Below are 27500 nucleotides of genomic sequence, written 5' to 3'. Positions count from 1 at the left end.
ACTCATGTCACTTAAACTAAGTGTATTTATGAAAAGGGTAATAACATTCTTTATTTATAAAGTCTTGTAACTAATTAAATTAATTTCTAAAATACTTGAAATAGAGAAAACTTCTATATATAACAACATCAAAACGACTTATGTATTGGTGATATATATTGCCAATGACATATATGATAGAGCACATGCCTATCTTGAGAAACATAAGCATGCTAGAGTATTGATGTCTTCATTATTCGTACGTACTAGATCTATCAAAATTTCACTTACTTTCTGGTTATATAGTAGTGTAAACAAAAACATTAATAAAGGAGTGCATAATTGTTGACCTATGTTAATTCGTGAAAAATTTCAATCACATTTCTTTTTTTGTTAATTTCTAATTAGTTTGCATTATCAGAAACTATGCACCGCAATCCCTGAAAAGACTTTTTAACAAAATAAAAATAAAAACTCAATTCCAGCAAATTCTTAAATCATCAAAAGATAGAGCATTCTATTTTAACAACAAATGTTTCTACCCTAAATTGAGATCTTGCTCTTCTTCTTCTTCTTCTTGTTCTTCATTATTATTATCCTGATGTTTAGTAAACAAAGATAGTTATTAATCACTCTTAATAATATATAGAATTAATTAGTTCACATATGTATGATGGTATTAGGTTGACACTTCATTATTTTAAGAGGTTACCTAACCAAAAATTAGGCGCAATAATATGAAGTATGATAGGACAATGTGTTTTGAATATATGGGAAAAGGAAATGAACAAAACAAAATTAATAAACTTTCATTTATTAATTACATTATCTTTTGAAATATATATAACCTAAGAACAACTACCCACATATATTCTTTTTCTTTTTTAAGAAAAAAAGGGTTCTAAATTTAGAATTTACTAATGGGAACCAAGACATTGTTTTTCTTTGAAAATTGTTGAGTAGAAACAGTATTAATTAATAATGAACGAGACTCCAAGTCTCCAACTACATCAACTTTTTGAATTTCTATATCTTTATATATGTCTCCTTTTGTGACCCTTTTTAAAGCTTTGTTATTACATTGGCTACTCAAATAAAACAAACATATGCATACATACGAGGGTGGCTCTGACTTTGATCTATATTTTGATGGTGCAAACAAGATTTATAAAACCATGCAAAGACCATATAATATTTTAATCTAATGCACTGTCATAACACATACGTACAAAATGAAAATTTTGATCACTTGCTCATCACTAGAGAAGGCAGCCTTAAGCCTTTATAGGGTTCTCACTTTAAAGTATACCAGATATTTTGGAGGGTAAAGTATAGAATTGACAATTCCCCTTATAAGGAAAAGTAGAATTGACATTATCATCACAAAATTATGTCAACTTGGCAAGTGGGTTCTTTTTCTTCAAAACTTAGTATTTTTATGAGCATCATTTAGCCATCAGTTTATGAGACATATCATCCAAAAAGTTGCTCATACACTTGTTCTTGTTCAACCCGGAAAATAATAATTTCTTTGTATATATATATATATGGTTGAATTTGTGATTAAAAACCATGCGACTAGCTTTGGACACTTCTCTTGTAATAAGAAGTGAGAACCCAGTTGGATTATGGTGTGTAGTGTTTCCTCTTTCATTGATGAATTGATATTTGGTAGGCCATATATACCTTTAGAACATGTCAATTTGGATAATGTATTAAATTTCTTTAGCTGCAGTGACCATTAATGCTGGTTTCCAACATCTTGTATCCATTTGGAATTTTTCTTGGAAAATATTTGAAGGTTTTACATGGAAAAAGCTCACTTTTCTTCTCTACATTTGTCATTCTTTTTCAATTATAGAATCATGAATTTTTAATTCATCGAGTAACATTTTTTCAAAAAAAGAATAAAATAATAGTAAAAGGTTATGGCTAATCTAATCCCTTTATTATACTTTCTTTTAGACTATTGAAGACATAATAATTATATAGCCTCGAATATAATTTAAAATGCTGTTAGACCACATTCACTTTGAGCTTAGATGAAACTAAATGGGTCAATCTATAGGGAGATGAAACTATAATATTTAAGATTTCTATGAAAATATAAAATTGGAAATCCATGAATTTCAAGGTGAGAATGAATTTATTCTTTTGAGTAAAAGGATAATTATTAGTTAAAAGGAATGGATCTATCTCCTACTGCCTCTTCAAGTGGGATTTTCGTAATAAAATATAAAACTTAGAAATTGCAAATGTAATTTACCTGATAATTATTACATAGGGAAAATTTCCAATCCCATTCCTTCAAATTTGATAGGTAAGCGATGGCTATTTATTTTTGTTCAGATTATTCTAATAACAATTCGTTTGATTTTGTTAATAATACCAACTTATGTAATTAACTACCCAATTCAAATTTAGGACAATCGATAGTGGACTTATGTCTTTTTTTAATTATAAATAAGTGATTTCGTTATTTATTTTTTAAATATCGACAGCTGACTATTTTCTTTCCGAATAATTTTAAAAATTTATTTTCCTATATTTATTTGATATATTTAGAAATAAATTCTTGAGGTACTCAAAAAATGATCAAACCCGTTTGATTAAGAAACATAGTACCCTCCGTTGTCCTTGATTTGTTATGCATCTTTTATTGCATATATACTTTCTTCTTGGTCTTTTACACCAGGGTCTAATACATCTAGAAGTACACTATAGGCTGTTTCTATTAGAGTCAATTTAAGGCAGTGTAATATTTCCATGGAAACAAAGTTCATTTATGAAGAAAATTAACATAAAATTATTAAAACAGGATTTGTATCAAACAAAAACAAACCCTAGTTTGTTACAATTCTAATGTTAAAGTCATAGTTGATGTTCTAGTAAAGTACTAGAGTTACTTAATAGTTTATCTCAAAGAATACAATAAAATCATGGCATTGGAGAATGGGTTGGGAATTGTGGGAGCTGGTGCATTGGAGAATGAAAATGAGATAAAGTTTAGTCATAATTTCTAGCTTTTTCCCCTCTAGGAAAAGATATCATTCTAGAAAAAAGAGAAAAAATACATGTGGGAAAACAAGATGCATGGTGATAGAAGTAATAAGAAATGTCAAAAATTAAGAGCTCATGGCATGAGAAATGTCAAAACAGTCAACTGGTCTGAACCTCTAAAGTAAAAAGCTTGCACGTGCATTTCAGAACTTGTAGTGCAAGGTCAGTTAGGCTACATGACAAAGGAACACAAGAAAATACAGCCACAAGTAAGTTGAACTGAAGCTTTGCTGCCTGCATCATTCTGATGAAAACATATAATTCTTTTCTTCTTCTTTTTTCCAACAAGTCTTATTTTATTTTTCTTGCTTCCCCCACTCTTCGAATTTGGTTTGCAATTTGTGCCGCTTTATGTATATGTATGTAATTAGCACTGAAGGATAATATATTACATATAGTAAGTTTAATTAATTTAGAACTTGTCGGGTCGGATTTTTTTTAGGGTGATTAACACTATTTCAAGTTTTAATACTGTTAATAGAATTAAAAAACTTCTTATTATTTTCTCTACACGCTTTTGGATAAAATAAAAAGAATAGTTAGTAGGATCTCATCCACAGTATAAAAAGATCCATAGTTCATAACATATTGCTCGAAATTTATTGTAGAAATCGATTTACTTCACTGGTTCGAACCCAATTCTTCACGAACTCCCCATACTTGGTGTGGAGTGGTAGATTAATATATTTTTACTATTAAAAAAAGAAATGAAATAACAATAAGAGATTATATTCTTGGGAGGAAAACAACAGAAAAAATCTGAAAAGATTTATAGAAATGTATAAAAAACAGAGCTTGCTAACTTTTATACCACTAGATTTAAAATCTTACAAAAATACGCTCATAACTAAAATAACTTACTTTTGCACAATCCATGAAAAACACGCCTACTCAACGGATCCAAAAAGTCAAAAAATTATAGTAATTTAATCTAACAAAATTACAACACCACATCTAAAAAAATCAATGAGAAATCTCGACAATAATCTGTGTTACATAACAAAAATAAGAGAACAAAAAGCTTCTTCAATATATATTCATCAAATTCGAATATAAAAACAAGTAATCCAATCTTATCCATCTATCTCTTTGATTTCTTGTTGTTTTGAAAAAAACACATTAAAAACCTTCAAAACAAATACATTATATTATTTACTTAAGAACTTAAATGTAGATCAACATGATTAAAGAATTTAAGTTCTTAAATCTAAAGATAAGTAAGTAATCAAAATTATTCTACATAAAACCAAAAAGTTTATATATACGAGTACACAGAACTATACTGCAAGTATATCTTTTGAAATTTTACAAAAATAGATTCAGACTCGCGTATTATTAATATATATTCTATAAAGTATTTATATATTGACTATTATATTGATATAAATAATAAAAATAAAGAATAAATTAATAATAAATTATAAAAAAGTTTAAGACAAAATATAAAATAAATTTTAAAAGTTACGGTAAAGAGTATATAATGAATATACAATAAATATATATTAGAAAAAAATAGTATACCATAAAAATATACTATGAGTATATAAAGGCATATAATAAGTACCTATTATAAAATTATAGAAAATTAATATTTAAATCATGTTTGATTAATATATATGTTGTATAAAATTTGTATATTAAGGATTAATGAGTATATGCAAATATATAATATATATAATAAGTATATAAAATATATTTAAAGTAAACAGTAAAAAGTATATAATGAGTATATAACTAGTATATTTTAAGTATATTATACTGTGACTATTAGTGATTTTGAAATAATCTTCAATATTTTTCTCTTATATACAAACATGGCAACAATACTTATTTTTCTTTACCACAATGGAGACTGGGAAGAAAATATCAAGTACAATGGCAATAATAAAGAAAATGAACCAAAATTCTTATGATTACTGTTTACATTACTATATAAAAGAAATGATGCTCATTGCGTATGAGTCAACAGTATATTCCGTTAGAAATGAAACACATGAAATATATCAGATGATACCAAAGAAATAGAAGTGTTTGCACCAGAAGGTAAAGTCAAATCAGGAAGACTAGAGAAAAGAAGAGCAAAGTCAGAATGAAAAAATAAGAACTAAATCAAATACGGGAGATGCAAACAAGTGAGGCACAATAAAAAGACATGCATAAATCAATCATGTATAAAAATTATAGAATATTAGAATATTTTTAGAGATTGTTAAAAAAACTTCTTTAAATATAGTACTAAAGACCATTTTAAAGATATTAGATTTTTTTTTTTTTATTTCTTAACAGTTAATAATATACTTTGAGTATATAAAGAGTATATCATGCGTATCAACTATTTGTTAAACCAATATATATTAAAGTAATAATTATTTATATTTTATGATTAAATATAATTAATAAGTGAAAAATAATTACTGTAAAAATACAACTCATATATGCATAAAAATATAGAATAAATATATAAAGGGAATGTAATAGTAAAATATATATTGTTGGGTATATTATAAGTATATAATGAGTCTATATTATTTTTTTCTCTTTTTTGAAATAATTACTTACTACTAATACGGGATATGCAGACAAGTGGGGCACGATAGAAATACATGCAGAAATCAACAATGTATAAAAATTATAGAATAATATAATATTTTTAGAGATTGTTAAAAAAAATTCTTTAAATATAGTAATAAAGACCATTTTAAATCAACAGTCCATATATATATATAAAAAAACAAAAGATTATTTTAAAAATCCGAGTTGAGAAAAAACATGAAAATCATAGTCTCATATACCTGAATTAACCTCGTTATATACTTAGTATATACTTTTCACTATATACTTAAACAATTATTTTATATTTTTTAGAAAAAATAATTATATCATATAATAATCAGTGTATAAGAATTTTATAAGTCATATATCAAGCACACATAATATAAACATAAATTTACTAAATTTTTAAAATATACACTTATGATATACCTATATATACTCGATATATAATATTCTCTGAGTTTTTTGCAAAATAGATCTAAGTACTTAGTTTTCTATAAATCTGAATTTTGAAATTCAATATTCATCTTCTATAACTTTGAACTATTTAATAAATCATGTAATGTAATAGTTTTTGAAGAATTTTAATAAAATAAAATTTAAACTAATATAAAATCAACTAAATATATGTTTGAAATTAGACTTAACTCTTATAAAATTGAAGAATTGATGAATTCATATCTTCAAAAAGTTTCTAATTTTTAGTTTTTCTGTTTGATGTGTATGTATTCGTGAATTACTAACAAGATTGTTAAAACAATCAACCAGAAGAAAAACAACCATCTTGCATGAACAACAAACCACCGATTTTCAAGAAATAGTGAAAAATTTCAGAAAAATAAGAAAAAATAAAGATTGAGAAAAAAAATCAGAATTAGAGAAAATAAAGAAAGAAAATCATAATCAAATAGAAGATTTAGTGCAAAAAATTGCTATAAGACAAAAAAGAAAACAATGAAAAGCATAAAAATAAAAATAGGAAACATAACGTGTAAAAGTAAAGAGCAAACGAAATTAACGAATGAGGTGTAATTTCCTCTAGGTTTTGTTAGTTTATAAAGAAAACTGCTTGGCAGAAGATTTAATTGAAAACATTAAGCTTGGGTTGGGCCTCAGGTAGCCCATGAATTACTAAACTGGTTGCTTGAACTTATCTGGCATCATAAAAGCCCATGACCAAGCCCAATCCTAATCAATGGCTGCATTTCTTCTGCTTATCATCAGTTTTTCACAATTCAAAAACTAGTTCAAGTACAAAACTGGGTCTGGTCTAAATCATATGGGCCTAGTCTAGATATGGGCAAGGCCCAAATTCAATGGATCCAAATAGACTTACAGTGGGTCCCGTCATAGTCATAGTTCAAGTAAAATACTTCTCAATGACGTCTCTCATCATCCCTATTCTCATGCGTTCCTTTTCTTTCAGCTATTGGTTGCGTTACATATGGCGACAACCACCACTTCAACAATAGACGATGATCTCCAGTCTCTTCTCTCCGAGCAACGTCGTGAACTCATGGCGGCGCAATCTCTTGATTCCGACTTAGACTTCGCTTTCCAACTCCAACTCCAAGAAGCCATCAACGCTTCCCTCTCCCTCCACCCTTCCTCTTCAACGTCGCGACAACCACAACAGCAACCACAATCCGCACCTTCATCCGACCAAAACGACACTGTTTCGTTACCTTCCCTCCTATCGGAAGAGATCACAAAACTTGAACAAGAAATAAACGACCGAAAACAATCCGAATTCGAAACACAAAAAATTAAAGAAGATCTCCACCGTCGGGTTCATGATCAGAAATTAGCGCGTGAGATTTTGAGAATTCCGGAGCCTGAGTGGCGCCAGTGGGGTGATAATTTTGAGAAACCTTATGGAGAGGGCAGCAGCAGCAGCAGCAGCAGCGGTGCTTCTAGAAGCGTTCAGAATAGTGATAGTGTGTTTAGATTGTATTTTAAGGGATTGATATGTGAAGAGAATGTGAGGGATAAAAAGGAGAATTTGGCTGGGATTGGAGTTGCAATTTGTGATCCTGTTGATAATTTAGTGTTTGAGATAAGGAAGCCTTTGGTTGGGAATGGAATGGGTAGACAAGTTGCTGAGACAAAGGCTTTAATTGAAGGGCTAAATGCTGCTCTTGCCTTGGAGCTTAAGAGGATTGTGATTTATTGTGATTATTATCCTCTTTATCAATTTGTAAGTTAATTTTAACTCGTAACCCCGAATTTAATTTATGCTTTGTGTAAAGTTTTGTGCCTTATTGTTTAAGGTATGCAAAAATTGATGCATAGACCACTTCAGTGAACTAATAGACACAAACTAAAAAATTGAGAATCTTTTTTCTTTCTCGTAGTGTTTGGGAAGTGCAGAATAGTAAGAATTTAGTTTAATTGAACTCTATTAGTAATTGTCTGGAAAGATCATAGTTGCTAGAATGCATTGAATTCCGTTTGATAGTAGAAGTTATGGAAGAAATGAACGCATGCCAAAAATCCCATGATTTTAAAGGAATTCAACTCTTGTATTCTTTGGTGAGAAGAATTGAGATGTTTAAGCTGGTGCAACTTGTGATAATTGATGAACAATAAGCAGCTTATTTGAAATCTTAGGATCACCATGCATATATGAGACAGTATCACTTCAATGCATATATTGATTGATGAACTATAAAAGTTTGGTTAGGATAAGCATTCAATGAGCCTCACACTCACCATGGGTAAAGGAGGTGTATGTTTTTTACTGAAACGATGCATAAACTTTTGATTCTGAATAAAATTTTAAAGTAAGTAAATTTCTTGAATGGACACCTACTTATGTTATTTCCTTTTCACACTCATAACTATAGATTCTTTGGTTATATTTTCTGTGTTTGTTGTTTTAGCTCTATACAGTCTACGAAGACCTCGTCTGGGCTCTTTAAAATTTTGAATTGTGTTCGACACTTCTCTTTTCTTTTTTTCATTTTCTTTTTCAAAAATAACCTTCAATCCTTTGCAATAGAATCATTTGAGTTTGTACCATGCCATACAGATTATTGGAAGATGGCCGCCAAAGCAGCGCAAGGTTGCAATGTTAGTCAATCAGGTGTCTTTTCTTCAAAAGAAATTCACATACTGCAGGACCACTCTTGTGCCACGTAGTAGTATCAAATATGCATTTAAACTTGCAAAAGATGCAATAGATTCTCAGGTCAGAAGGCCTGCAGATTCAAGTCGTGGCAAGACTCTTCAGGAGACTTGCGTTATTTGTTTGGAAGATACGGATGTCAAACGCATTTTTTCAGTTGATGGATGCCGGCATCGGTACTGCTTTTCGTGTATGAAACAGCACGTGGAAGTGAAGTTGCTTCATGTCATGTTGCCTAAATGTCCTCATGATGGCTGCAAGTCAGAGCTTACTGTTGACAGCTGTAGGAAATTCTTGACACCTAAGTTAATTGAGATAATGAGCCAGAGAATGAAAGAAGCTTCAATTCCTGCATCAGAGAGGATTTACTGCCCATACCCCAAGTGCTCAGCGTTAATGTCGAGAAATGAGGTTTCTGATGGTTCTGAACGTTCCGGTGCTCGGAAATGCTTGAAATGTCATGCCCTTTTCTGTATTAACTGCAAGGTCCCCTGGCACAGTAATATGACTTGTGGTATTTACAAACTGCTGAACCCTAACCCGCCTGGAGAAGATGGGAAACTGAAGTCTCTTGCTACAAAGAATCTATGGCGCCAGTGCGTGAAATGCAACCACATGATTGAGCTTGCCGAAGGTTGTTATCACATGACTTGCAGGTACCACACCCATCTTCCTTCCAACTTGATATTTCCTACAATAAGCAAATGCCCAAGTTTTGTTTGATTAATTAAGCGTTAGTTGAAGAAAAAGAAAATCTCTGTTGTGACTTCTTAATTGTTTCTTTTGATTCATGTTGGAAATGTTTTTGCAGATGTGGGTATGAGTTTTGCTATAATTGTGGAGCTGAGTGGAAGGACAAAAAGGCAACATGTTCTTGTCCAATCTGGGATGAAAACTATATATTGCATGATCAAAATGGATTAGACTCCGATGAAGAAGATGATGATCTCGAGTTTGATGATGACAATGATGATGAGTACGAGTTCTATCGCCATGATTATGACTCGGATTCTGATGATTATTTCTTGTAAATGTAAAAAATTTACACACCAACCTGCATCTTTCTCTTGTTTTGTCTGCGACAGTGTTCGTGTGTGTAAGGTCGCAATATATTTTAACTGTTTAAACACGTAGCTGGGATTCTTTGCACTTTTTAAGTGGTTGATGGACAAGGTTAGACTTGTTTTTTCTCTTTCTACTAATTCAATATTTTCCTTTTTGTTGAGACCTTTTAATAAAAAGGAGAGGAAAAAGGTGAAAAGAAACAAAATTAAGCAAGTTGAATTGGGAAAAGAAATATATATAATGCAATGAGTTTTCTTAGGCGGTCCTGCATATCTTCTGATCTACAGTCTCCTGAGATTGATGACACTCCGGGTAGAGGCAAATTGCTCTAGGACTAGTATGTATCTTAGATTTTAGCCATTGATATAAATTCTAATTTATTGACAAATTTTGTTTAACTTAATCCATTATTTAAATTGGAGAAAAATAAGAGAAAATAAAATAAAATAAGAAAATAGGAAAGGAAAGTAATTCTATATGTTTTCTCTCTATTTAAAAAAAAAATAACAAGTAAAGGATGGATTTTCTCTTTTATTTTTCATCCATTTAAATAAAAAAAATAAAAGAAAAAAATAAAATTTATTTTTTTCTTTTTAAAAAAATTTATCGTTTATCCGTGTATTGTACGGTTGTTATTATTATTTTAATTATACAATTCAATAAAATTTTTAACTTTTAATATTACTTTGTAAAATCTTTAAGAATAATAAAAAAATTAACTATTTTTAAATGTTCTTAATTTTTTTTTAAATTTTAAAATTTTGTTAATATAAAATATAAAGATTATTTATTAATTAATATTAATATTATAAATTAACATATCAATATAATTGATATTACTATTTTTTAGGATTAAAAATCTATTATATAATTAAAAATATAATATTAAAAATATAATTTAAGATGTTATTTTCTATATTAGAATTATTATCTAATTATAGAAATAGTTTATTAGTTAATATAATATTAAAATATAATTAATATATTATCTTTTAGGATAGAATACCATTATCTAATTAGAAAATTATTTATTAGTTATTATAATATTAAAATATAATTAATGTGTTACTATTTTTTAGGATAAAATTAATATTATTATTTACATAAAAAATTATTTATTAGTTAATATAATATTAAAATATAATTAATATTATATTCTTTAGGAATAAATTAATAGAGAAATTATAAAAATATACATTAGCTTAAATTTCATATTTTAAAAATAGTATACATGTCAAAATAAAATAAAAATTATGTATTAAAAATTAAGTACTTATATCAAAAATAAAGTAAAAAATTATATATATGTATATATAAACATAGGGTAAACGAATGCTAAATTGAATTATATGATATTTCAAATAAATTACATATGTAGCCAATTTGTCTCTAATTATCAGATAAAAAAAAAAAGATCGTCTCTAATTAAAAATATTAGATTTTTTTGATAATAATAATAAAAACTTTAGAGGCTTAGTGGCTCGGTTCCACTGCACTCAATAGCTAAAGCTTAGTCCCTATAACATGTAAAATACTCGATTTTCTTTTTTGTTGATCAATTCATATCCTGCTCTTATCTGTTTCTTCGCAATTCCCTATATCATAATCACACGATTCCATTTAAACAATCTGGCTAGAAAACGAAAGAGAGTCCGGCTCCCACAAGAAATCAAACAGCAAATGACGATCCTCATTCCGTCGACATTGTTCTCCCCCCAAAACGACGACGATTCTTTCGACTCCATACTTGAGGAGCAACGCCGTGAAATCGCAGAGGCCAAAACTTTACGCTCAGACATTGATTTAGCTTATAATCTACAAATGGAAGAAGCCATAACCGCTTTGTTGAAAGACAAACACAGAGAAAAGAAAGTAAAGTAGAAATGGCAACAGGAAGTAGGAAGAAAAAGAGTAACCTTTCTTCCCTAAGGAAGAAAGACCAATTCAATTTTTCCCAAAACAGAATTATACGTTGTATAAGACATGGGCAGCTTCTAGGATTGATTATTAGGGAACCGTTGCATATGTAAATATGTATAGACAACATTCTTTATCCCGTAATCTCAGAATTCATATATACAAAAATATTCATCATTAATTATTTTTCTACATGTTATTATAGCAAGTTTCAAGCCTATAACCGTCACAAACCTTCCTCTGTTTCAAAACAAATCAATCATATCTCAAAATGACATCACCAAATTAACCAATAGAGTGCTAAAAGGCAACCACAATTACTTCGAATGGTCAAGGTCTTTATATATTAGTCTAAGTGGCAGAAAAAAAATTAAAATTCATCACAGGAATCAGAAACAGACCCAGACCAATCAATCTAAAAGCCTCAATAGAGGAAGAAACAAAGAAAATCGAAGAATGGCAAGCGACAGACCATATGGTCATGCCCATGCTTACCAACACCACAGAACCCTAAATTTCCCGATTGTGCATGCTTCTTGGATCATCGAAAGCCATTTGGGAAAAAATGAAGAACCTATATGGTCATCAGCAAAATTTTGCTCACATTTTTAACCTAAAATAAGAATTATCCCAAATCAAGCAAGGCACCCGAAATAGCACAGACTATGCAACAGAAGTGCTGATCAGGCGGGAGGAATTGCAAAATTATCTCCCACCTACAACAAACCCATAAGAAACTCAAAGAAGGGCAGAACAAAACTTGGTATATACTTACCTGGAAGGATTAGACTCAAGCTATGAAGCTATGAGGTCGCAAATCCTCCTGTCCAGCAAGCTTCCGACGATCGATACTGTCATAGCTATCATTCAACAGGAAGAAACTCGACGAACCATGATGGGTACATCTTTCAGCCTCGAAACCACAAAAAATTGGGCATACTTCACCCGACACATTGACTCTCGCGAAACATCGGGAACGAGAGGATGTATCTCATAAGGTATCGTATCCAATTCAACGTTTCATCAATTATGAGTCAACATCAAGTCAATATCAAGCCTACCTAGAAAATCTCACGGCAAACAGTGAACCTACATTCTTTTATGAAGCCAACACTGATCCAAAGTGGTGCAAGGCTATAAAGGAAGAACTTCAAACCCTAAAAAATAATGATACTTGGAATACTATCCCTTTACCACCAAATGAAAAACCCGCAGAGAAGTGTTATGTGAAGATTAAGGAAAGTTCAAATTACTTGTATACAACCTATTTGCTTCTGTTGTGCTGTTCTGGGTATGCAATTGCCCGATGCCCTATCTTTAGTGAATAATTTGCTAAATGACCATGGAAATTACTATTTAACTCAATATTTTTTATAAATTTTAAATTTTTGTTTTATTTTATTTAACTTCTATATTTTTGTTTATTCTTTAATTAAGGATTCAATAATCTTTTCTGAAAGCAAAATAGAAATGGATTCAATAAAATAAATTAATATTTCATAAAATAGATGTAAGAAGTTTTTAATCTAAATATAAAATAAGAGTAAAAAGATTTAACAGAGTAAAATAAAGACTAAATAGTCTAAGAAAATTTAACTAAAAAGGTTAAGGATTTAATAATTAGTTTTGCGTTACTTTTATTTGAAGTCTAACCGCAATCAGGTTAGGAGAAAACATGTTGAATCGGATCGAAGGCCCAAACCCATTTAAGCATGGAGCAAAATCTAAAAAAAGAAAATGTTTTCGGAATTGCCAAAAACAGATTCATTCTCATTCTTTGTGAGAGCGTCGAATCAAATTGATAAGAGTGAACGAGCGAAAGAAAGGAACAGCAGAGAAAGAGAACGACGATGAGTGGAATAGTGAAGAAAGTAACAGATGTGGCATTCAAGGCATCTAAGAACATAGATTGGGATGGAATGGCTAAGCTTATTGTCTCCGATGAAGCTCGCAAAGAGTTCGCTTCTCTCCGTCGCGCTTTTAATGAAGTCAACTCACAGCTCGAAACCAAGTTTAGCCAGGTCCCTTATTTTAAAAGATAATTATATTAATAAAATCGCATATCTTAGTGTTTGATTAACTAATGATAATAACTGAAAATGGCTCTATATATGTTTGCTCTTTAGTTAGGGTTTTCTTGTGTGTGTTAATTCTCATAACTTTAATGTGATTTTCATTGTATAAGAAAAGGGTGGGATTGCACATAAACAAACTAATCAATTAAATTCCTGCAAAAATTCAATTCTGTTTAGTCAATTCTCATGTTTGGAAAGTCCATATATGCTAGAAATTTTCTTTCAACTTAAAATAAAAAAAAAAAAAAAAATTGAATCAAGAAAATTATGCCAAAATTAACAGGTTTTGCAAGAATGTTTGCACATGATTTATTCCAAACAGGGCCTGCATGTTGATCAAGTACTAGGTTGGGTTTGTTCATTTCTAATTGAACTAGTGAATGTCCTTAGAATTTAAATGGCATTGCACATATTAATTTGTAATCTTTCACCAAATTTGACATCTCGTGATTTTTGGTGTAATTAATGCAGGAACCTGAACCAGTAGATTGGGAATATTATAGAAAGCAAATTGGTTCTCGCTTGGTTGATGTGTACAAGGAAGCATACGACAGTATGATTTTTCATGGCTATCATTCTATATATTGTTGGGATACTCTTCCTTCTCCAATATTCTTTGTACTTCTATAGGTGCATCCTATACAACTGGAAATCTGTAAAGTAGAAGGTTTCTTAAATGCTGTTCTCTTTCTTGGCTGTTGGAGACTACTTTTCACCTAAATCGTTGTCAAATTAAAGACCTTTGGATGCTCCTCGAATTAATAATTCTAGTCTACTGGGTCTTCTCTTTAAACTGAACTTCCTTAGGTGTTGCAGGATATCTGTAATAAAACCCTTTCTAAAAATGTTAAATTCAAAGGTAGTTAAAGCTGTGATTTTTGAAGTTTAGGACTAGGAAGCAAGTGTTGCATTCTATCCCTTCCGCATTTATGCACTGGGCATTCTAAATTGTAGTAAATAATTTTGGAGATAACTGATTGATACTTTTATGATACTTATCTTGCCCCCTGACACTGTTGTTGTTTGTTGCTTTGCAGGCATTGAGATCCCAAAGTATGTAGACACTGTCACTCCTCAATACAAACCAAAGTTTGATTCTCTGGTAAGGATCAGAATTAATATTATTTTGTAATTCCTATGATGCCACTATACCTCCCTATTTCCTACTTTTGCCTGTTTGAGATTTTCATGAGGCTGAACTGCTGAAGGATCTGTTACTTCTGCATGCCTTCTCTTTGTAATTTGCCAGAAGAAATTCTGAAGATGATCTTATGTGGTTTAGCAGTTTCAAAACTTGAATGCAGATATTTAATAGAAATGGTTTATTTGTGCTTGTCAAATTATATTCTAGTAATATTCAAGGAACATTTTGCATAGTGTAAGGTCCATCTCCGGAAGCTATCTAATGATGTGAAATATTTTAACACAGTTGGTGGAACTCAAAGAAGCAGAACAGAAATCCCTTAAGGAGTCTGAAAGACTTGAAAAGGAGATTGCAGAAGTTCAAGAGTTGAAGGTGATGGAGATATTGCTATACTTATCCTCTCTCTTCTTTCACGGATTCAATCGATCTATTTTCTCATGGGATTTTATTTTATTTCTTTTGCATAATGAACAGAAAAAGCTCAGTACCATGACTGCTGATGAATACTTTGAGAAGCACCCTGAGTTAAAGAAGAAGTTTGATGATGAAATCCGCAACGATTACTGGGGTTATTGATTTTGGGTCTGTGCATCAGTCATTCGGTATTTTTGAAAAGGATGTTCAGGTTGTCCAAAATACCATGGTCACAGAATTGAAAATTCAGAAGTGATTTGTATCTTCTTAGAATTAGCAAGTACAAGATACTTGTGTTTTGACTCAACATGAAGCAGTGATGACGATGATAATCTCATGTCAAATGAGAATCATGAACTCATATATTATCGACTTGTTCGGTTAATTTGTTTTATGAGGCTTATCATGTAAGTAATCCATTAAATTTCCAGGATCTACTTGCTTTCAAGTAACTAGAGTCATATTTTCTAATTGCCTTGCGTTTCCCTTTTTATGGATACGATTAAATTGATGAGTAGGGCCATTGAGGTTGCATGATGAATGAGCAGCACTATTGAAGAAGGATGCAAAATATGGAAGCAATGGGGAAACTTGCTTGCCATACTGTACTTTTTATCTTTGTCTATCATGTATAGTTGTAGTTGTAATAATTTGTACTTATCTGCATATTATACCATGAATTAATGGATTAACCAGCAAGCGACCACAAGTTTGGGGCCATTATTGTGGCCTTCTTTGGTGATACTGATAACTAAGCTGAGCTAAATGATTGATATGAAAGGGCAACTTATGCCCTAAATTCTTCATACCTGTGCCTTAATCCTCAACCATGCATTATTATGGGCACTAATTGTGCTGAGCTGGAGAAATCTTTTGAAGGGGTGATTCTAGCAACCTGTGTTGTGTCAATCAATTGTGCAATAGGACCAGTGAAAAACAATGGAGGGAGCCATGTGCTCCAGTTCAAAAGCTAAGGCATCTTGTACTCAACTTTAGGATTTTCTTTTAGGTCCCCTTTTTTCTGACCAATACTACAGTAAATACTAGTAGGTATGTTTGGGATTGCTGATAGGTGTTAAAAAACAGGTTTAGAATTTTTTTATTTAATATTATTTATTTCTTTAATTATTTATAAAACAGATTTGAGAAAAGCATCAATTTATTTGCCTTTTTTTTCTCAAGTAGGTTTCAAATTTTAAAAAATATAATAAAATAAAAATTAAGGTTTTAGCATCACCAATGCTTTTGGCATAAAATTTTCTGAAAAAGGTCTAATTATCTAAAAAAAATTCAACTTTTAGTATTTTAACAATTTTAATTAATTCTAACAATTTTTTAAGAGAAAGCATCAAATTTTTAATTCTTTTTAATATATAATCCAACCTAATAAACGCCAATTTTGCTGATTGAGTTTCTTTTCATTTGAAAAAAAAAGAAAAAAGAAAATGAGTCAGCAATTATTGCTAATCCATCCAAGAAGCTAAAAACATCATTTCAATGGCTTGGTAAAAAAGAAATTGGAACCCTAAAATTGACCAGTTCTTGATTGAGATGGATTTTTAGATCGATACAATATTGGCCAAAAACTTGTAAACCTTCATTCCAACTTTTGCACATCATTTTATAGTTAAATCAGTAAAATTAGGCAATTCTTTGTGATCGCAAGCAAACCATTGTTAGAAATCGCAGGACATCCATAAATATCAAGCTTCTCCAGCATGCAACAAGCTTTAGCAATCTCAAATATACCTTCATTATTGACAGAAGGTAAATTACACATGGAAGGAGCCCTAAGGGAAGGACAGCTACAGGCAATTGCCCTTAGGCCTATAACTATATCTCCACAACTAGAATTGCTTCCACGAATAGAAAGCTTGCATATAAACCTCCTTGAGTAGCTACCCTAACAACAAATGCTGCAAGTCTAATATCAACGGCCTTCTTTCCCTCTAAGCTCCCAAAGAGGTAAGGATCGCTCAATCTCTTGTGCCTTAGATTTCAACTTAACATTTTTCTTTAGCTGATTCATCCAATAAATGGGTAGTTTTCTTGCTATAATGTTCATCCTTGGACAAATTGCTCAGAAAATGTCTGTACTCTGTATATTCCTCTTGGAAATTGTCTGAAGATTTCAAAAAAATACTCATGTGCTAGAACTTTAATAAATGCCTGCTTTTTCTGCTCAAACCTCTTTCCATTGAAAACAAATGGAGCATTAATGCGAGACCTCTTGCGGGAAGGAGAATACACATCCACCTGATGATCAGGCTCGACTTCTGGGGGTTTGTGCATATTCCCTGGCCAAAAATCATCATCATTCTTTAGCTTCTTGTACGGTTCAGCAACAGCAACAATTACTGACTCATTTTCTTTTTCTTTTTTTCTTCAAATGAAATATCCAACTAGCATAAATTATTACGTTTTATAGCAGGATTATTTTTAAAAAAATTAAAAATTTAATACTTTCTTTGAAAAAGTTATTAAAAATAATTAAAATTGTTAAAATGCTAAAAGTTAATTTTTTTTAAATAATTAAGCTGAAAAATTATGATATTTATCCTGACTCTCTCTTTTGTTATTTGAGCATGAAAATTAAAAAAAATAAAAATATAAAGATTCGATGTATATTTATACTTCTAAATTTTAATTATTTAGTCAATTTAACACTTTAATTTTTGATATAATTTAATAAATATTTAAATTCTTTTATTATATTGTAACACTTTTTTGATATGTATTTTCATTTAATATGTTTATATATTAAATTAAAATTAACAGTTACATTTATTTCAAAAAAAAAACAGTTCCATACTTTTAAATATTTTAAAAATAAAATTTAAATATTTATTATATCAACATTAAAATATTAAATAAACTTATAGATTGAAGGTATAAATATGAATTTAGCCAGAAATAAAAGATAATTTGCAAAAGAGATGCAAGGAAAGAGCAGAAATTTGGCAGGGTGCAGATTCTGTGTGCGCAATAATGCTGACGGGCAGAGGACGCAAAGGGACTGCAGTCACTGTACACACAACATAACCTGCACCACAAAAGGCTGCATTTTGTCAGTAGCATTACCATTTTACCAATTAAGCGCACACACAGTACAACCCAACCCCACTGCTGTGCACGTCCCACCTAGCTAACAGCCACCGCCACATTCCCTCTTCTGACAACTTATATACCGACGTGGCACAATCACAGCCATTCATATATTTGTCACATTTTCTTGATCATGGTCTCCAATCATCAATTACCACCACACTCCTCCTTCCACTCTACCAAACTGATCCACCATAGAAGATTTCATCATATGCATAGATGAAAGTTTTAAGAGATAGAAAGTTAGAGGAGAGGTTAATAAAGTGACTGTAATATATAGTCCGAGTCATTATCTACAGACCAAAACAGGCAACAAACTACTTTTGCCCTTTTTCCCATTTTCTTTTGTCATCTTTTCTGTGCACATAATTCAGATCCCAAAAATTCTTTCATCCTATCCTCTTTATCAAACTTTCCCATTTTTCCAACCAACTTTTTGGCTTTTATCTTTTTACTAGACATTTTCCTTGAAATTGCTTCAAGTGACAGCTTCTAGACCTATTAGCCATTTTCACCCATTTTTCTTATTCAAGCCTCGTTCTTGAAAAGTCCTTTTGTCAATCTTGCTTACCCATTTTATCATTTTTGTTAAAGCTCATTACTTTTGTAAAAAGAGTCAATCTTTTTCTATTGTTTCTTTATTAAGCAAGTAATGGATACAGATCAAGATGAGTATCCGACATTTGCAGAGGGAAGGGAAACGAGGTACTCTCATGCTACAAATGGTGCTCGAAAAGGGTATGTCGTTTATCAAGAAATGGGTTTTCAAGACCAAGTTAAGGAGTTCTTGAAAGGAGCAGCTGAAATGAGTGTGCAATGTGCTAAAGGGTGTAGGGATATAGTGGTGCAGAATTTAGGGAGAGAGGATTCTTTTATTGTTAAGAATTTTGGGAGAAGCTCTTATATAGGGAAGAAAGTTGGATTTGGGTATGATAGGATTTGTAAGAAATTGAAGAAGTTTAATGAGTATCTGCCTGAGGATAAGGATCCAATTCATGCTTGGTCAGTGATATGCGCAGTGTTTGTTCTTGCTTTTGCAGGTAAAATTATGGTATTGATATTTCATTTTTTTTTTCCTTAACATTTGTTTGTTGTTTGGTTGGTGAGGAAATGAAGTGCATTTTCTTTTCTTATGGAATGAATTTATTATGTCATTGATCCATTTTGCTTAAGAGAGAAGACATAACATGGGTTATTGGCTATTGAGTTCATTGACATTTCTATTCCTTTTTCTGTTAACATTTTTGTTCTACTCATTCGGTACAGTTTAGATTTATAGATAAGAGAAGTGATTATTTCTCCCTTGAACTTAGGCACAACAAATGATGTATGACCTTAGCTTGACTTTCAAGCTTCTGATTTGATGTACCTTCTAATAGATATAGCAAATATTCAGGTAGGCAAAAATCCATCTTTACACACATTTATCTTTTTGTATTATGGAGATTTGGAGTCCACAGACAGCTTTTGGTTAGTCTAGGAGTGATGCAATAGATGTGCCATTGCCACAGGATGAAGATAAGTATTACTATCCTAGCAAAAATGATTCCACTGTAAGTGAAGAGAATCTGGTTAGATGGTATCTAAATCCACCTTTGGACTCTGGCTTGGACAATTCTGTGGACAAATGACTTTTAAGTATTAAGTTCACTATTCCTCATAATAATCATTGTTTTCCTGTTCACTACAAAGATATCACCCTAGTGTTTTTACCTTGAAAATATGATGTTAACCTCCAGCACTTGTGATCTGTGACTGTGCAAAGGTCTAAAAACTAATTGTTATTTGTTTTTTAGTGAGAGGTAAATAAATAGGACAAATGAGCTAATTAATTCACTCTTTCTGTCTGCTTCAGTTGTTACTTAATAACTTTGCTGCTTTTTTTCCCGACAATATAGCTGTTTGAATCATGCTGACGTGGTTTAATAATCTGCAGTCTTGAGTGTAAGTACTGAACGAGATACCTCTACCACATTGATAAAGAAGGTGTTTATACATCCTCCCAGTGCTGACCGGATATTGCTTCCAGACGGTCGATACATGGCATACAGAGAGCAAGGTGTACCGGCTGACAGTGCTAGATTTTCAATGATAGCTCCACATACTTTTCTTTCATCTCGGCTTGCAGGTTGGAAACTCTGTTAATAGTATCTAACTGTCCTAGAGGACTGTTAATTATGCATATTTGGTATTCGCTAGTTTTCAATCTTATTTTGCTATTGATTTTTATTTTTGTTTCTTTTTATTTATTTATTTATTTATTTATTTTAAAAACCTCCTAGGAATACCTGGACTTAAGGCCTCAATCTTGGAACAGTTTGGCATATACTTGTTAACATATGATCTTCCCGGTTTTGGGGAGAGTGATGCTCACCCAAACAGAAACCTCGAGTCATCATCCTTAGATATGTTATTCCTAGTTCGTGCTCTGGGTATTAAGGACAAGTTCTGGGTGGTCGGCTACTCAAGTGGGAGTCTTCATGCTTGGGCAGCACTTAGATACATTCCTGATAAACTTGCAGGTGGAAATTTCTTCTCATTTCTAGTATTTGTTTTATGTATTATCTGTATATGCAATACATCATGCTTGCGTTTTCTTTTAAACTGGTTTAGCTTAGCTATCAGTATAAACTGAAATTTTAAATTCTGGTGTTGTTCTGAAGCTTAGTGAAGATTGTTTCCTTCATTAATGTTCTACATGCGTAAAGGAACTAATGTGCACAGTTCCTGTTTTATGGACGAAAAACACAAAAACAGGCACATTGAATGTTACAGGAGCTGTATCCTTAGTTGATGAATATCTCTCCTTTCAAGAAAGGACAAAATGAAATGGTGACTTGTGACAATTTAATAAATTATTTGGTATTTTTCATGTTAGCTTAACATGTGATATATTCAAGTTTACATTCTTGAAAATCTTTTACTGCACATAACTTCCCTTAGAAAATGAAGAAAAAAGTTCTACAGATTCGAAGCTGGTCAAAAGATTTTTAAAGATAATGAGAAACCCAAAGAAAATAAAATTGATATCCACAGATAATACGTGATTTATGCGCTCTATCAAGTTTCAATTTGATGGAGAACAATAGTCAAAAGTCTCTTTGTGTTGCTAATCCTTAGTAATTTTACTACTGTACTATTCTTGATCATGGTTCTGAAGTACCAAATCTTATAGCAGAAAACAATGGGCCTGCTCATCTCTGAAGATGTCCTTTGACTTCCATACCAGAAATTCTAAAACTTCTATGTTTATTCTTCTGATATACATTTCACAATGCAAGTCTGCCATTCACATTATCTTGTTATGTATTGAAGTATTTTTTTTGTCATTCACTTGAATGACTCAAGAAAAATCAAGTATTAATTCTGCTAGTATTAGCAATTTTAATTGATCCATCATGGCTGACTTGCAGGTGCGGCCATGCTTGCTCCGATGGTCAATCCATATGATTCACTAATGACCAAGGATGAGAGACGTGGAATATGGGAAAAGTGGACTCGGAAAAGGAAATTTATGTACTTCTTGGCTCGGAGGTTTCCTATGTTTCTTTCCTACTTCTACCACCGGAGCTTCTTGTCCGGAAAGCATGATCAGATTGATACTTGGCTCTCATTGTCGCTAGGAAAGAGGGTGAGTGGATTCTATCATCATATGTACACAGGGTTACACCAATTGTTTTTTTGAGCTTATGGCTTTGTACGTATTTATCCCATTTACCCATTTATAGGGAGGGTTTTTAGATTTAGAATGCAGCCTTTTATTTTTGAGATATTGGAAGGAATCTAATGATTAATGAATTTTTAGCATGTGCCTATGGCACTTCTGAAAACCTTTTGGATGTCATTGTGCGACACAGAATTGGTTCATGAAAAATAAAAGAAATGATAAGTCAGTGCTATTGAGCAATCTAAATCTCATTCTCATGTATGTACATAGCCATGCAAATAGTCCTTGGCAATTTTATGCAACAATTTCAAATTTTCTATGTTTATCAAAGTCCAAAAAGCAAGAAAAATGAAAAATAATGATAAGAAATAGGTAAAATTCTGTTTCCAGTATCATGTAAGCAGACATGTTATTAAAGATATTGATCGTCTTTCTAGGACAAAGCTTTGATAGAGGATCCAATCCATGAAGACTTTTGGCAAAGAGATGTGGAAGAGTCGATCCGACAAGGAAATGCAAAACCCTTCATAGAGGAAGCTGTTCTGCAAGTTTCAAATTGGGGTTTCAGCCTTGCTGACATCAAATTGCAGAAGAAGAAGCAGGGGAAAGGTGTTCTCAATTGGCTGAAACTTGTACTTGTTGGGTCTGAGGAGGAGTATACAGGTTTCCTTGGCCCCATACACATTTGGCAGGTAATGACATTGTTCTCCTTTTCTTTATTTTCAGCTGTTTCAACTTCAAGCTTCACTTCTATGGTGCTTCAAAAATTTCTTGAAGTTTCCTAGTGTCATCTTATCGAGGTGCATCAATTATTTCTTTAGATGCTCTCAGTCTGTTCTACAAGGCTGTGTTCACTCTTCCCCTTAATGCTATGACAACTTGAAAACCATATACTGAATTACCTATGAACAGATGCAGTGGATTATTTGCTTCTTCCTATAGTGCATGTTGATAAAAAACTTTTTTAATTACTCTAAATTCAAAGGAACGGTTTCTACTAGAATGATGCGATGCTGGTCATACTCTTCAAAGAATTACCGGCATTGTACTTGTTCTTTACTTGCAACCTAAAAGCTTATAACTGAAGTTTAAGTTAGGCAAGTTTTAAGTTTTAGCTCAGGTGATTTTAGCGATTGGTTTGGTTAATGATTACCTTATTTTTTCCTTATTTAGATGGTCTGTGGTTATAAATATTCATAACCAGAATAACTAAATCGTCACTGATTTTGATTTTTTAAAAGACTTTGCATAGTTGTGCAGGGGATGGATGATAAGGTCGTTCCACCATTGATGACGGATTTTGTTCATCGGGTTCTACCAGGCGCCGCAGTGCACAAGCTCCCATACGAGGGCCACTTCACATATTTCTATTTTTGTGATGAATGCCATCAACAGATATTCACTACACTTTTTGGGACCCCACAAGGTCCACTAAAAAAAACGGCAGAAGTAAAACAAACTCCATATGAAGATAGTATGAATGTTCAGGAGGTAGATGATGAGAATGAGGCACTTGTAAGTGCAAAAGAGATACAGTTAGATCAAGAGGAACAGGTACATCAAACACTAGTAGAGGTTGATATTGAAGTGGAGGAAGAAGTAATCCATACCAAAGAATAAGATAAGGCTTCTCAATTATCATCTAGAAACTTACCAATGTATATAACATAGGTTTGCCATGATACTTGTGGGGCAAAAGAAAACCCATATCACATTTTTTGTTTTTGGCTTTTAAATCATCTGGGGAAGTTGATGGCTCTGGAATTAGGTTTGCTGCGAACGATTGGGGGATATTGATTGGCAACAGACAAAAACATACAACTAGGTAAGTTGTTCTGTTCTGAGAATTTGTTTAGCTTGGAAACTCATGTTACATATAAATGTTTCTTTTCAGTTTACTCTTTGTACTGAATTTTCATTTTGATCTGAAGTGTATTTAATCAAAAACCTGACAGAAAATGCATCTTGACAGAATTGGAAGAGTATGGAAGTACTGTTTGAATTAGTAATTCAGCGTGTGTGCCTGCCTGCTTGCCGTTTGAAAACCACTGGAAAACGTAGTCTACCTTCATTATGTGTCTTCATTTTTTGCTTTTTTTTTTTTTTTTTAATTATTTCTGAGGCAATCGGATGATTATAAAACTAAGGCAATCGGATGAAACTATAATAAATGAAAAAGCAAAGGCTTTTTGGCTGTTAAGAAATGATTACATGTTCTACTGATAACCAAATAAGAAAAAATGAAGAAAAAGAGAGTAAATCAACTCTTTCCATCTATTCTGAGGTCTAAAAAAATTAAAATTAATAAATAATAGTTAATTATTTATTAATTTATTATATATATATATATAAAATTTTAGAATTCAAAATATTAATTTGATTAAATTTAAAAAAGTAACATATACTTTGAAAGAAATTACATTTAATTTCTAGTTAGTAAAAAGATGTGTTTATTTATTTATGATAATCAAGATTCATCCTCTAAGGACTGCTTACGCTTAAAATAAAACTAAAAAAGAAAAGAAAAGAAACGTTGGTCTAAATTAGAAATAATCATCTTATATCAAAAAAAATAAAAAGACCACAATTTCAATTTGTATTTTCTAAGAATTTTATAACATTATTTTTATTTCAGATATCAAATAAAAAATAAAATAAAAATTCCACTCATCAAGTAAGCCCCACCACTGGAAAACTACTTATCATCTTTTACTTTACCTCTGTCATCTCTCTTAATATCAAACATTATTAAAAGACTGATTTGTTTACATTAAATAAATAAAAAAATGTGGCGATTCACTTAGAATGCATGTACTTTCTCTTCAATAGCAACCTTTTTCTTTTTATGTGGTTTGGCAATAACCAATCATAAATGAACACTTGAGGTTTGACTGGTCTTCTTTGTACATCTACTTGAGGAAAATTTCTTTTGCTTAGCTAATTACTGATGACTTAGATTTGTATTATTTACCTGGTTAACGCCATAGGCTGCCCGGAATTGCTAATCCACAGGATAGCTCCTATTTATGAAGCCTAGCCCATATCAGCATTGGAGCAAAATGAAGGAAAATTCTTCTGAAAGCTCGACTGCCAATAGGTAATTAACTACTATTACTGGTTGTTTTTTTAACTAATTAGTAATGGGGATGGTTGTCATTGTTTATTTGATTGAGAGTTTGTATTAATTTTCATGCAGACTTGAAGGTAAGGTAGCTTTGATAACTGGTGGAGCTAGTGGTATAGGGGCAGGCACTGCAAAGCTGTTTGTTAAAAATGGTGCCAAAGTAGTGGTTGCAGATGTTCAAGATGAGCTTGGCCGCTCTCTTTGCCAACAACTTGGCTCTGAAACTGAAGATATTATCTCTTACGTTCACTGCGATGTCTCATCTGATTCTGACATGCGAGAAGCTGTGGATTTGGCCGTGTCCAAGTATGGAAAGCTTGACATCATGTTCAGCAACGCTGCTATTTCAGGTGGCTTGGATAACACAATATTAGGCACGGATAATGATGATTTCAACAGGGTGTTCGAAGTCAATGTGTTTGGTGGTTTCTTGGCTGCTAAACATGCTGCCAGAGTCATGATTCCAGCTAAGAAAGGCTCTATCCTTTTCACTTCCAGTAATGCTGCTGCAACCTGCGTGTGTTCTCCTCATCCTTATGTCACATCAAAGCATGCAGTTAATGGTTTAGCCCAGAACTTGTGTGCAGAGCTGGGGAGATATGGGATAAGAGTAAACTGTGCATCTCCATTCGGAGTGGTGACTCCATTTTTACTGCAATACTATGGGTTAACAGAGGCCAATGATACGATGACGAACAAGATTCAGCAAGCCATTTCTTCTGCTGCTATCTTGAAAGGAGAGATACTGGAAGTGAAAGATATTGCAGAAGCAGCGGTTTATTTGGCAAGTGACGAGTCCAAGTTTGTGAGCGGCATCAATCTTGTTGTTGATGGAGGTTATAGTGTTGCTAATCCTGCCATTGCCAATGCCCTCAAAAGCTTATCTTCTTCTTGAGCTTGTGTCATGAACAATTTTATATGAATATATATGGATCAAATATATTTGCAAACAATAAATCTGATTATCATAAATAAAATCGTAATGTTTTGTTTGATTCTTTCTCTACATGATTAATTGACTGTGATCAAAGAGATTAAGTTATCAATTAATAATTTGATTAGTTTGATGCACTTCACCTCATAGTAGTTGTATATTTTAGTTTAAACTACAGCTTAAAGAAATTATTGAAATTTATTTTATTTTATTATTAGTACATAAAATCAATTGTATTTTCACATAAAACATTATTTATAAAGTAAAATACAAAAACTACTTTATAGTTTAACGCTTTTACATTTAAGAGATAAAGATGTATTATGAATCAAAAGAATAACATATGTTTTAATTTTTTTAACATTTTCTAGGTGCATATTATTTTTGTTTTATTTTTTAGATTATAAATGTTAATATAAATATATATTTTTTAGAATATAATTTTTTAGTAATTTAAAATTTGACTAGATATTTTGTGATTATAATAAATTATTAGAATATATATTTTTGATTTTAATTAAATATAAAAATATTTTTAATTAAAATTTAATACATTTATATAAATTTATATGATATATTTAGATGTCATATTACTTATAAAATTATAATTGACTGTTCAAGTTAAATACATATAAAATTAAATAATAAAAGAATAAAAATAAAAATATTTACCTAAAAAAGCTAAGAAAATAAAACATGGTATTCTTTTAATACCAAAAAAATATTTTTGTTCTTCGGGTATAAAATTATTAAACCATATAATAATTTATTAAATTTTACTTTATTTATATTAGATGAGTTATTTTTAACCATTAACTATTATAATTAAAAAATAAGGAAAAGTAAAATATGTAACTCTATAGTTCGAGTTTTTGACATAAATGGTCATATGTGGTTTTTTTTTTATAATATATTTTAGTACTTGAAAGTCAAGCCATTAGCAATTTATATTCAAATTCACTAACACTATGAACAGTTTTGACCATTAAATTTCAAACAAAGTTTGTTTCTGCAAAATCGATTTATTTTGATAGATAGATTTTTTTAATTTTATAAGATTATTTAAAACTCTTTATAATTGATTAGAACTAAAGAAAAATCGACTCATTATACTATTTTTCTCTTCAAACTTTTTTAAACTTCATAAGAATTTAATATAGTTAATTTTGAATCAAAATTAAGTTAGAAATAAGTGATGAAATCAAAACAATTGATACCAAATGAATAACTATAACTATTAAATTATCAATATTAATAAATGTAAATATAAATTACCAACAGCATAATTTAGAATACTAAAATATATATATATATATATATATATATATATAAAGGA

The 27500-nt window shown here is 31.1% G+C and overlaps 4 protein-coding genes across 7 annotated transcripts; all 4 read left to right on the top strand.

Moving 5' to 3' along the window:
- Positions 1 to 6975: 6975 nt before the first annotated feature.
- Positions 6976 to 9938, top strand: LOC8285999 (E3 ubiquitin-protein ligase RSL1). The gene is made up of 3 exons (XM_002526295.4): positions 6976 to 7789; positions 8624 to 9375; positions 9531 to 9938. The coding sequence occupies exons 1-3, from the start codon at positions 7037 to 7039 to the stop codon at positions 9748 to 9750; spliced, it is 1725 nt and encodes a 574-aa protein (XP_002526341.2). The 5' UTR covers positions 6976 to 7036; the 3' UTR covers positions 9751 to 9938.
- Positions 9939 to 13397: 3459 nt separating this feature from the next.
- Positions 13398 to 15805, top strand: LOC8286000 (ATP synthase subunit d, mitochondrial). The gene is made up of 5 exons (XM_002526296.4): positions 13398 to 13722; positions 14248 to 14329; positions 14814 to 14878; positions 15206 to 15292; positions 15395 to 15805. Exons 1-5 carry the CDS (start codon positions 13552 to 13554, stop codon positions 15494 to 15496), a joined length of 507 nt encoding a protein of 168 aa, XP_002526342.1. The 5' UTR covers positions 13398 to 13551; the 3' UTR covers positions 15497 to 15805.
- Positions 15806 to 18531: 2726 nt separating this feature from the next.
- LOC8286002 lies at positions 18532 to 24119 on the top strand. Of its 3 annotated transcripts, none has more exons than XM_048377849.1 (6): positions 18532 to 19479; positions 20376 to 20567; positions 20722 to 20961; positions 21853 to 22070; positions 22544 to 22798; positions 23348 to 23566. In XM_048377849.1, exons 1-6 carry the CDS (start codon positions 19092 to 19094, stop codon positions 23375 to 23377), a joined length of 1323 nt encoding a protein of 440 aa, XP_048233806.1. In that variant the 5' UTR covers positions 18532 to 19091; the 3' UTR covers positions 23378 to 23566. The 3 variants fall into 3 exon arrangements, with proteins under 3 accessions (XP_048233806.1, XP_048233805.1, XP_002526344.1); XM_002526298.4 differs by having other exon boundaries at positions 18578 to 19479; positions 23367 to 24119; XM_048377848.1 differs by lacking the exon at positions 20722 to 20961 and having other exon boundaries at positions 18556 to 19479; positions 23367 to 24119.
- Positions 23798 to 26225, top strand: LOC8286003 (short chain aldehyde dehydrogenase 1). 2 transcript variants are annotated; one of them, XM_048377850.1, is made up of 3 exons: positions 23798 to 23931; positions 25094 to 25203; positions 25303 to 26225. In XM_048377850.1, the coding sequence occupies exons 2-3, from the start codon at positions 25133 to 25135 to the stop codon at positions 26123 to 26125; spliced, it is 894 nt and encodes a 297-aa protein (XP_048233807.1). In that variant the 5' UTR covers positions 23798 to 23931; positions 25094 to 25132; the 3' UTR covers positions 26126 to 26225. The 2 variants fall into 2 exon arrangements, with proteins under 2 accessions (XP_048233807.1, XP_002526345.2); XM_002526299.4 differs by having other exon boundaries at positions 23803 to 23931; positions 25119 to 25203.
- The last annotated feature ends 1275 nt before the right edge of the window (positions 26226 to 27500 follow it).

The sequence above is a fragment of the Ricinus communis genome, chromosome 8, assembly GCF_019578655.1.
Source record: "Ricinus communis isolate WT05 ecotype wild-type chromosome 8, ASM1957865v1, whole genome shotgun sequence".
NCBI lineage: Eukaryota > Viridiplantae > Streptophyta > Magnoliopsida > Malpighiales > Euphorbiaceae > Ricinus > Ricinus communis.
The sequence above is the reverse complement of the archived record's forward strand: the minus strand, read 5'-3'. Positions and strand labels throughout refer to the sequence as shown.